The sequence below is a fragment of the Dendropsophus ebraccatus genome, chromosome 3, assembly GCF_027789765.1.
Source record: "Dendropsophus ebraccatus isolate aDenEbr1 chromosome 3, aDenEbr1.pat, whole genome shotgun sequence".
Classification (NCBI taxonomy): domain Eukaryota; kingdom Metazoa; phylum Chordata; class Amphibia; order Anura; family Hylidae; genus Dendropsophus; species Dendropsophus ebraccatus.
The window spans coordinates 14,738,257-14,750,716 of NC_091456.1; the positions used below are offsets into that span (position 1 = coordinate 14,738,257).

Here is a 12,460-nt window from a genome sequence, read left to right on the forward strand (position 1 = left end):
ACCACCACTGAACCACCAATGATGCTTTTAACAGCATTTAAATGCAGCTGTCAGTTTTGTCAGTCTATTAAATGAGTACTCTGGAGAAAAACAAAATAGTTTTCAAATCAACTGGTGCCAGCAAGTTATGCAGATTTGTAAATTACTTCTATTTAAAAGGACATCTCCGGCACTGATAAAAAAAAAAAAAAAAAAAAAAACACGAACTGAAGCTCCAGTTGGTGTCATTTTTTCTTCACTTCCTGCTTTGGGCTTTCCCATGATGCACTTTGTCTCCTGTGATGTCTAAGGGCCTTATAACACCAACATATTTATCTGACAGATTTTTGCAGCCAAAACCAGGAACAGAAGAAAAAACAGAGTAAACAGAACATGTCATAAAGAAATGATTGAGATGTTTCCTCTTTTCAAATCCATTCCTGGCTTTGGCTGCAGAGATCTGTCAGATAAATCTGTTGGTGTATTAGGGTCCTAACTGACTCTGTAGAACTGTTAGATGGCTTACATCTTGTTCAGCCAACTAGAGCTGAGCAACCTGAGTCATCTGACAAAGGGAGGCTGGCCTAACAGGGTTTAGACCCGCCTCCCTCTTGATGATGTCATTATCACAAAATGGCTGCCACAGAGCAGCCTGGGGTCAACAGTCCAGTCATTAGGTAAGACTGAGTTTACTTCACTTCCTGGCGGGGGGTTGAGGGGGGAAAAATATAGGGAAGGGGGCCGAAGCATATTACAAAGTTATATAACGGTTTTTAATTACTGGGAAAAAGATTTTCGTCGGAGTACCCCTTTAAAAAACTCATCAGTCAGTACTTATTAGCTTCTGTATGTTCTGCAGGAACTGGTGTATTCTTTCCAGTATGACATAGTACTCTCTACTGCCACCTCTGTCCATGACAGGAATTGTCCAAGACAGTAACAAACCTCAACAAACCTCTCCTGATACATAGATTTTTATATCTATTTCATAGAACTTTTTTGGCTGAAACCATAAGATTTTCAATATAACACTATAAAAAAAAAAACAACCAAACAAAAAAAAAAAAAATCTTGACTCATTTGTGTAATGGTAGGCTGTGAAAGGAGCAAGGAACAAATACTATACAATTCCATATAATTCTGTGTCTGCATAAAGAACATTGGGGGAGATATAACAAAGCTAGTGCAAAAGAAAAGTAAGAACATTGAGTGAGATCTCGTTGCTATAGCTAGATGGGTTACTTTTTTTTTTTTGCACTAAATTTAATAAATCTCCCCCATTTTAATCTCCTTTGGTTGACTGAATAATAACAAAATAACCAGATCCCCTTGTTGTAATAGTTATTTTCCCGTATATGCACTTTGCATAACACATTACATACAATATATAACTTTGCATTTTAACCAGACTTTGCATTACATCGGTTGTGTTCTACCCTGTAAAAGTCTGCGTAAAAAGTTTTGTTTGTGCATTTTTTTTTTATTACTTCATCTCTTATAATAGTTGATATCCAGTGGAGAAATATATTGGATATACAACTAGCCCCTAAAGGGACCGTAACCTGTCTGGGAATGGCTAAACGTTTCGACGTCTCTTCAAACATTTTCATGTAACCTTTCCATATAGTTTCTGAGTTCTTTGCAGTCGCCCATGTCTATGTCTTGGCAAACCCACTTAATGTCATCTTCATTGTTCACTAAAATGGGTTGAATATTAGGACCACCATCCTCCAAAGGGGTGGTGGTAAAAGTAGTAAATTTTACACGTTTCCTTTTGGAGGTAGGCGAGGTGGCCGGCTCACCCTTCTGTTCTTTGCCTTCATTGAAGGAAGTCTCTGCAGATCTGTAGGTCTGTCCATTTATAATTTTACAAGGATTTGAAGTGATGAGATATTTACTCTCTACAATGTTCACTCCCCTATCTACAGCTGTTATGCATTCTTCTGGTTGCAATGGGAAGTTTATGTTATTTTCCAATAGTTCTGTTTGATTTGTAAGACCAACCCAGTCGTGTGAATGGGTCATGGTCTCTTGTTCATCCACTGGGATTTGTTTGTGTCTATACTTCAGTGCGAATGTCACACAGTTTATAAGAAACACAAGTATGGCCAGACAGAAGACTCCCAATAAAGCATACATTCCGATTTCCAAGTCACTCAATCCTCTTGAATTTTGGACAAGATCATTGTCTTCCATATCACCATTACTACCAGGTAGATCAACCTGTGCAGGAAAACTAGTAAAATCCATGGGGATGTTTGGAAGATGACCGTCATCATCTAAAAGACTTTCTCTCTCTCTCTTATTACTTAACTGAGCTTGGTCGGTGGTTGCCCTGTTCATGTTCTGGGTATCTCTCTCCATGGATGGTGTACCAAAATAGGTAACATCAGGTCTTGCTCGTTCTAAAGGAATCTTCTGTCTTCTACCGGGAAAACGGTTTTCAAAATGATCCCTGTAGTTCACATTTCTACCGGCGCTTCCGTTGTTGTGGCCAAATTTTACTCGTATGTGTCCAATGCCGACAGTTAGAACGCTTTTGCGTTTAGACTTCTGACATAACTCGCTTATCATGAGCTCTACTTTCACCAGCGCCCCTTGTCCTTCTGCAACGGCCGAAAAAATTGGCCATTTGGATTTGGAATCTTGAGTTACGGTGAAAACCTTCTCGTCCAAAGAGGTCACGCTCAACGAAAAGTCTTTGGAGTCATAGATATCCAAAGGCATTACCGTACCGTCGCTAAACTGGATCCAACAACTGATCTCTACTTCCTGTATGCAAAACCAGAAAAGAGAAATTTCAGCAAACGACAGATAAAAAGAAGAAAATATTTCCATAAAGAACATTTTATACTGTAATAAATCGTAAACTACTAGGAGGTGAAGGGCACAAATTCATTTCGAAGACATAAAAACACTAGTTTAAATTTCTCGGCAATAAAATGTGTGTTTTTTTTCTCACTGGTTCTAAAAAGACAATGAGTCCCTGGGGCGGTATGGATTTGACTTTAACAGCGGAATAATAAAGTGACTGTCAGAAGACATTATTATATGCTGACTTAAATTATCGCGGTTGTGTATTTAAATAAAATAGAATTGCGCATTTCGTAACTGTATTCATTTAAAGTTTTCTCTGATTACTTGGAAGAAGTGATAAAGCGCCATATGTAACCTTCAGGAAACGGCAATAACAACTGTTCTTTTTACCCATTCTGTATACCATTTCATATTCTATTTTTGAAATTTTGATCAAAATAGTTAATTCCTGGGAGATAGGAATCTCTATTCTCTTTATGGCTTCACAAAATTCTTTATCAATGATTCATGCGTAGGTGCATAAAATAACAAAAGAAAACGCTTTACAATTTATCAGACGTTATACCTTTTTACTGCATACAGTTTGGTTTAGACGTCTTATGTTTTACATTCTTTATAATGAAACTTTTAAATAATTTTCCTTTACGTACTAGATTTTCCCAACCAACCTTGATGTCGTTTAGAAGCTTTTATCTCTTTACTGTGATGAGGCCCTACTTAATAGGGTATTCCTCTCAAACATAACTTTTGATATGTTGCTGCCCATAACAAGATTAACAATTAATTCCATACTTTTTATTATCTATTCAGTCTCCTTTCCTTAGTTCTCAGCTGCTGCTTTCTGCTAAAAACACAGAAATCTGTGTGTGAGCTTTTCTCTCTGTCTCCTCCTCTTCCCCCTTCCTCCCTTTTGAGACAGCTAAGTCCCTGGCAGGCTTTATCTGCAACATTGTTTCTTGTAATGCTGGGAGGGTTATTCACAGTGAGTTCATTAGCAACTTGACCTGGGAATAACCCTGCCAGCACTACAAAGAAGCTACAATGTTGCAGATAAAGCCAGTCAGGGACTTGTTCATATTAGCTGTCTCAGAAGGGAGGATGGGGAGACAGACAGAAAGGCTCACAGACAGATTTTTGTGTTTTCAGCAGAAAGCAGCTGCTCAGAACTGGTGGAAGGAGACTAAATAAATAATAAAAATTATGGAATGAATTGTTAGTCTCAACATGGGCAGCAATGTATCAAGGAGTGGAATGTTCCTTTAACTAAGTCTGAATAAAGCACTTCTGTAGGTTTGTGTAACAAAACTGACACTACTGCAATGTTCAGATACAGTTAAACCATTTGTTGTCCTGTACGCTATCATGCAGTGGGAAAAAGGCTTGTTAAACATTTTGCAAATGTCAATGTAATATCCGTAGCCTTTACCAAGTATCTACAAATCTTCGCTTTTAAATGCTAGCATGTATTAGGACTTGAAGTTTAATTCAGTAAAAATTGCAATTTCAAGCAGACAAGAATGCCTTTTATAGACCAAAATTTTATATCTATTCAATTAATCATTTATTTATGGGTGAAAATACTGGCGTATTTTGATATTTACGGCTGTAAAATGATGATCATGCTTTATATTAATGATGATCATGCTTTATATGATCAGGCATTATATATATAAGGAAAATTGCAAACATTTTTTTTCTTATCCCCTGTTGATTTAGATTTTGAAAGTTATAAAGACAGTGACACTTAAAGTAAAAATTTTCCAAAGGTAAAATAATGCACTTGGGGAGGAAAAATTCTCTATTTAAGCATATCGGCAGATCTGTCATAGCAAAGACTTCAGCAGAGAAGGATTTAGGGGCAGGGATTTTTAACAGCCTTAAAATTAGTCACCAGTCTAACTAGGTGGTAGGGAAAGCAAATTGTATGCTGGGCTGTAAAGCTAGAGGGATAACCAGTGGTAAGAAGGAGATTGTGATCCCGCTGTATAGAGCTCAAAAGAAACAGTGCAAGAAAATATTATTTTACTGAAAGAGTAGTAAATGCTTGAAACAAACTTCGAGCAGATCTGGTGGGTAAATATACAATAACTGAATGTAAACCTTTATCTATCTTAAGATAGGAAATACTAAAAGTGCAGAGTGGATCAGGTGGTCTTTTTCTGCCAAAAATTTTCTACGTTTCTATGTTTTATTAGGCTGGGTTCACACTACATATATTTCAGTCAGCATTGTGGTCCTCATATTGCAACCAAAACCAGGAGTGGATTAAAAACACAGAAAGGATCTGTTCACACAATGTTGAAATTGAGTGGATGGCCGCCATTTAATGGCAAATATTTGCTGTTATTTTAAAACAACGGCTGTTATATTGAAATAATGGCCGTTATTTACTGTTATATGGCGGCCATCCACTCAATTTCAACATTGTGTGAACAGAGCCTTTCTGTGTTTTTAATCCACTCCTGGTTTTGGTTGCAATATGAGGACCACAATACTGACTGAAATATACGTAGTGTGAACCCAGCCTTAAGCTAAAGATTTGGGGGACATTTATCAAGATTGTTGTACTTGTATGACAGTCTTAAATAAAGCCGCGCCCCCTTGTCCAGGATGGACATACTAAGAGGCGCAGGCATTGCGCAGGTGTATATTTTTTCCTGGTTTTACACCTGTTTCCAGGTGTAAACCATAATATTATGGTCTCTTCTTTTCAACCAACACAAGATAAAAAAATTTAAATTTCAAACATGCTTTATTCCCCTGTTAATTTAGATTTTGAAAGGTACCCTTCAAATTTATATAGGTAATCTGAGACTCACACTGACCATATATATATATTCTTTATCCTATGTATATGGGATAACTTTAAAGTGACACTGTCACCCCCCTATTTGCATTATGGCTTCTCTAATTAGCCCCGCCCACATCGCTACTGGTGATGACATCACAGGGGCGGGACCTATGGTGGTGATGTGGGTGGGGCTAAGTGGCGCTTTGCCCATGAAGCCCTGCCCAGATAGCACAATCCGTAGATGATAAAAGATCACTTTTTACTGGACCAAGCACCATGAAGTATGATATAAGGTATGAAAACTGCTAAATTTACCCTTTACACCTGTGTAGAAAAATCATAATGCAAAAAGGGGGGACAGTGTCACTTTAAATTATTGGGCAATCTCTTTAAAATAAACAGATAAGATTAACTGTGAATAATCTGAAAAGCATCATAAACCAAAAATATTACCTGTTTTTGAGAACTAAAATGTTCTTGTGCTATTGTAGTTGCATATATTGCTCTGTTACTTCCAGGGCTAAGCTGGAGAGAGAGTGACAAACCTGTCACCACCTGGATTCCAAGGTCTGTGACTGATACCTTTTCATCCACTACCGTCACAGTCTTTTCTGCTAGGATGGCATCAGAAAGTGGAGAAAGTATCTAAAAAAATAGTTGGATGTAAGATTTTTTTTTTTTTGTTAGATTTAACACAATTTGATTCTATCCAGTAAATCAAACAGTGAGATTTTATGTCAGGACTACTTCAGTTCAAAATTTATTTGAAAGATTATTACTATACATGGAACTTAACCAGAACATTGTAAAAAACAATACAAATGAAATAAAAATCACACACAAGAGTTCAGCAAAAAAGCCAACGTGAATTAGACATGTATCCTAGTACATAATTCTCAATATTTTTATATGAAGGTTTATTTAACCATCCTTGAGATTGTAGATATTGCCCAAGTGGTTTGTAATCACCTGTAAAGTTGTCATCCCAACTTCTTGCCCAACCAGAATCTGTCCATTGAGACTCACAACGTTGGACTCATCCATTTTAATAAATTCTCTTATTAAATCAGTGATGTCCACTTGCCAATCCGATCCAAGCAGGTATGAGAGTTGGCCGGGTGTTTCCAAGGACTCCGCTATGAATTGTGTAAGAACCCGTAGTATGGCATGTTGATACTGAAGAGTACAGCCCTTTCCCTTTTTATCTTCATCATCGTCATCATCACTGTCCCTAGCTGGTCTGTAAAAAAAATGTAATAGAGTCACATACTATACCCTAGGCAGGCAGACGATGTCTGAAAATGTTTAAGATATAACTACAAAATATTTTAACAATAAAAAAAGTAATGGAACACAATGATAGTGAAACTTTACCCAAATATCTATAAATATATATTAAAACATATACAGTAAAACCTCAGTTCCCGAACACCTCAGTGTTCGAACAATTGGGTATTTGAACTAAACTTCCTCCTGATGTTTTGCTCGGTACTCGAACATTGCTCGGTATCCGAACAAAATCAGGGGGATAACTGTCAGCTGAACTGATGTTCAGCTGACAGTTAGAGGTGTTCGGGAACAGAGGCAGGAGCGGGCGGCTATTTAAACTTGCCGCCGTACTCCTGCTCCTCTCAGCTGTGGGGAACACCCTGTAAAGAAGTGGGGAATCCCCTCATTATGATGGGCTTCTTTACGGGGCGTCCCCGCAGTAAGAGGCAGGAACGGGCGGCTATTTAAACTTGCCGCCTTGCTCCTGCTCCTCTCAGCTGTGGGGAACACCCTGTAAAGAGGTGGGGATTCCCCTCATTATGATGGGCTTCTTTACAGGGTGTCCCCCGCAGCTGAGAGGAGCAGGAGCAAGGCGGCAAGTTTAAATAGCCGCCCGTTCCTGCCTCTTACTGCGGGGACGCCCCGTAAAGAAGCCGTCCGGCGGCCGCACTGACCTCTCTCTGCACATCCTCCCTGCCAGCCTGGAGCACTTCCTGTACGCTTCCCCCGCACGCCTGTGCTGTAGCACAGGTGGCCCCGCTCAAAAACTCTTTAGCTGCTTGCTCCCGCTGCAAGTTTAAATACCCGCCCGCTCCTGCCTCTCACTGTTGTGGGGAACATGGAGCATTTTTACGCTCTGTGGGCCGGGTGCTTTGCACCTGACCCATGGAGTGTAAGAACCAATTAATTATATTTACATTGTTACCTAGGGGAACTTACAGCTCGGTTCTCGAACTGCTCGGTTCTGGAACAGCCTTCCAGAACCGATTATGTTCGAGAACCGAGGTACCACTGTATATATGTATATATATATATATATATATCACACAAAATATCATAAAACGGCAATTGAATAAAAGAAATCACATAGTGTAAGGCAGTAAAGGTAGTCTGAGGCCATGTTCACATGGTGTAAGACACCAGCCGTTTTGTGACCCGGCCGCATCACGAAAACACGGGTGACAGAGAAGATCGGATGATCGGAATTGTGTTCCATTGTGTGAACTTACAGGTTCTCTGCAGCGGCTAACAATCCCAGCCGGAGTGCATACTATGTGTATACACTCCGGCCGTGATTCCATAGAGGGCAGTACAAAGTAAGTGTCATATTAATCATGGCCTTTGTTGCAAATCGCTGTGTGAATATAGCATGAATCTGTATAAAGCCATGTTCACACAACTATTTTTGAGGCAAAGATACGGCTTTATTTTGATAATTACAGCCATAAGTAAATAATAAGTGTGACCACTATTTATGGCCACATTTCTCAAAATAGCCTAAACCAATAAACAATAAGATGTTTGTAAAGATAATAAAGTCCTGATCAGTAGACATAAACAAGTAGTACTCGATCGAGTAGCTATTCGATAAAATACTACACTATTCGAAATACTTGTTTTCGATTGAGCATCCGACCGAATACGCAGTAAAAATTTGTTTCTACTCCCACTTTGCCTAATGCCTTTTTCTAGCCAATAACTATGCAGGGGTGGGTGGGTGACAGGTCATAGAAGCAAGCTGGCATCGCAACAACAATGTCTTCATTTATTGGCTGGTTTACTCATGTGACCTTTAGAGTATAAGAACTTGGCTTTTCCTGTTCGTCGTCAGATGCCATCTTGAAGGTAGTGAGGAAGAGATCCTGGAGTAGGGACAGTGAGAATTTAGCTGATTGTAGGCAGGAAAGACCCCAAAAGTCCTTCTTATGGCTACTACAAGACACAGCACAGTATATACCTACAGATTTCCTGTGAATAGGCTGGCTACCAGAACATATGCAGCTTATTCTCACAGACAGGCAGGCAGCTGCTCACTTTGAAGAATAGGCTTCAGATCATCTATTGGTTCCTACATTCTAATTGTTGCAGGACACGTTGAGGGAGAGATCTTGTAGTAGGAACAGTTAGGATTTTAAGTGATTGTAGGCAGACAAGAGCCTAAAAGCCCTTTTCAGGGCTACCACACAAGACAGCCTATAGCTTGGTCCATACAGTGAATAGGCTGCCTACCAGCGCATCATCTAGGTACTTAGACAGGCAGGCAGGCAGCTGATAATTCTTCAGATAATTCTCCAGAACATTCTAACTGTAGCGGGGCAAATTCTGGCGCTCTGCGTTACTTATAGGAAAAAAAAAAAAAAACCTGTCATGCCTTCTTTTGACATATCTGCTGTTACACTCTAGATGCACCCAGGCATGTTTCCCCTGCTGTCCCAGTTGTATTCCAGAGGGGTTTGCATCATTTTCTGAGGTGTCATTGTGGACTTGGTGACCTCCAAGCGGTCCAATTAAGGTTTCCAAGAAACAAGTATTTTTCTCCCATTGACTTTTAATGGGGGTTTGATATTCGATCAAATAGTCGAACATCACAGTCGTTTCCAATCAAATTTCGAGGTTTCGAGTATTTCACTACTCGCTCATCTCTACTGATCAGGGTTGTTTTGCAAGGTTCTGAGGTCTAAACAAAGTCCCATTTGGCATGGCATACTGTATATCCGAATTTTTATTTTTTTATTAATTTTATTTAATTAATATTTTTATGTGACCATGCCTGGGGCAATCTTAGTGGACTTCTACTTTTCTAAATAAGGCCACATAGATTTCTTAATCATGTCTGGAACCATTCTGTAAAGACTTTCTGTTATTTCATAATCGGGACAAATATTGGCCATTTTTTTTTTTTACAATAATGGCCGTTATAATACTAATGACCACCGTTATTTGGCTTCAAACAACTAAAAAAAAAGACATTTTGGGAAAATAGCCAATCACTGTTATGTGTGTACTGTAAGACAACTAAAGTCCCTATTACACGAAGCGATTATCGGCCGTTATGGATGATAATCACCTTGTGTAATAGAAGACAACGATCAGCCGTCATGCACGATGTCGGCTGATCGTTGACTTTCAACATGTTAAAAGGTCAACGATTTAGATAGCAGTCATCTCCTGGGGGCTGCCCGGGGATCTAGTGAGCCCCCCCCCCTGCAGCTCCCTGTACCCCCCTGACTCTCACCCTCTTGCTGCCGACGTGTGTAATAGCGTCGGCGGGGAACGAGGAGCAAGCGACCTGACAGGTCAGTATTTATTTGCCCCTCTAAATCACCGCGTGTAATAGGGACTTAAGGGATAAGGGGTGGGGTACCAGCAAAAGGGCCAATATCAGATAACCCCCCAAATTATTACAAATGGTAAACACAGTGTACAATGCTGAAGAGAACAAAAGGGTGTCACAAAAGTGAAGAAGAAAGAACCACAAAAGCTGCATACAAACAAGACATAGGTAAAACATACAAAAAGAAATGAGTTCGTCCCCCTCCTTCTTGCTTTATTATTGCCTGAATCATTTAACTCAGTACACACTTGGTATAATTATACTCAGGAGAGATATACAATAGAATGTTTGTGTCTAGCAGCCTTCAAATCGCGTTCTTCAGATTTGTAAACCGCATGTTTTGCTACTTTAATCAACCGCTTTCCATTGCTATTGTTTTTCTGTGACAGCTTAATATAACTATAATGTACAATGAAGGACAGGATGAACTCACTCTAGTTGCTGCATAGCATACTCTACCAAGGCAGCTTTGTATTAGGACAAAGGAAAGGCAACACGGGATGGGGAAAGTGGTAGAAGTAGTCTTCTTTATTTAACAGTTTTTCTAAAAACTGTAAATATGTTGCACATAACGCTATTGTGTATATTCTAAGAAGAATATGTAGTACGTGGGGTGGACTCTGTACGAGTAGTATTGTGTGGGCAGCAGAACTTGATCAGAACAAGGAATCGGGGATTAGGGCTTGGAAAACCCTAAAATACCTAAACATTTGGGACAACAGTACAAAAAAATCTATGGTTGTCCATAAACCTGTGAACTGAAATATATGGCAGCTATAAGCTGTTGTACATTTTAACTATAATTTACTTCTGTTTCTGGCTTAAATGAGTAAATATGTTGAGCGTTATAAGGCTATTGGCCTCTCCCTACTAAAGCCCCTTTTCCACGGTTTCGGCTGATCATTGCCTTCTATCCAACGGGCCAATAATCGTTCTTTGGAATAGGGCCTTAAGTCCCTTCACGCTGGGGTAGGGTGGGGAGTCTTGCCTTTAAAGAAGAAGTCTGGTGAAAATTTTTATTAAAGTATTGTATTGCCCCCCAAAAGTTATACAAATCACCAATATACACTTATTACAGGAAATGCTTATAAAGTGCTTTTTCCCTGCACTTACTACTGCATAAAGGCTTCACTTCCTGGATAACATGGTGATGTCACTTCCTAGATAACATGGTGATGTCACTTCCTGGATAACATGGTGATGTCACCTTCTGGATAAAATAATGATGTCACAACCCGACTCCCAGAGCTGTGCAGGCTGTGGCTGCTGGAGAGGATGATGGCAGGGGGATGCTCAGTGTCCCTCCAGTGCCCTGTGTCCCCCAGTGTCCCCCTGCCATCATCATCTCCAGCAGCCACAGCCCGCACAGCTCTGGGAGTCGGCTCGTGACATCACCATGTTATCCAAGAAGTGACATCACCATGTTATCCGGGAAGTGACATCACAATGTTATCCAGGAAGTGAAGCCTTGATGCAGTAGTATCTGCAGAGAAAAAAGCACTTTATTAGCATTTCCCGTAATTAGTGTATATTGGGGATTTGTATAACTTTTTGGGGGCAATACAATACTTAAATAAAAATTTTCAATGGACTTCTCCTTTAAGCTGAGCAGCCCCACAGCTTATAGGGAAACCCTATGTACTGCCGCCAGCTGCTCATAGATCGCGTGCTGAGTGAGTGGCTGTGGGCTCAGCTCAGCTGTGGGCTCATCTCTGGGCGGCAGCTGGAAATGCTCCTCTTCCAGAAACAGATACAGTTAAGTGGAATGGCAGAGAAGGCTCTGATAGTACGTGCTCCACCATTCCTTGCAGGAACCTATGTTCTGTAGCCTATGAGATCCCTGTGTATTTGGCTATCGCAATGATATAATGTCATCGCGTCTGCCCAGGGATCCCGTTCCTACAGCGGATGGGGAGTGCTAAGCACAGACAATACAGACACAGGTGGTTCATTCCTCCACTTCTCCGGCTTCCTCTATTCCTCTCCCAACACTTCAGTCCTGAGCCTCTCCGGCCTGTAGAAGAAGAAGCGTCTGGATGCCTGCAGATTAGTTATACACAGACAGTTATACTGTGGCCCGGGGGTGGGTAAGGGGAAATATAGAGGAACAGCACCATCCCTCTTTAATTACCTCTACTATCCATCTCCCTTGTCATTCCGCTCTGCAGCAGTTGAGGAAACATTGGTGGGGGAGGGGGGAGCAGGGACGGAATGCAGCGGTGCTAAATTGAATCAGCTCTGCATCACTGTGTCTCCCACTGAGTTTACAC

At 40.3% G+C, this 12,460-nt stretch overlaps 1 protein-coding gene across 1 annotated transcript in view; it reads right to left on the minus strand.

The window, feature by feature from the left end:
• Nucleotides 1-1,575: 1,575 nt before the first annotated feature.
• LOC138786405 (transmembrane protein 132D-like) overlaps nucleotides 1,576-12,460 on the minus strand; it is a 417,586-nt gene continuing 406,701 nt past the window's right edge. Inside the window, exons 7-9 of the mRNA XM_069963396.1 lie at nucleotides 6,557-6,827; nucleotides 6,041-6,232; nucleotides 1,576-2,751 (exon numbers count right to left, since the gene is read on the minus strand). Of these exons, the coding sequence (XP_069819497.1) occupies nucleotides 1,576-2,751; nucleotides 6,041-6,232; nucleotides 6,557-6,827 (1,639 nt within the window). The remainder of the gene's footprint in view (nucleotides 2,752-6,040; nucleotides 6,233-6,556; nucleotides 6,828-12,460) is intronic.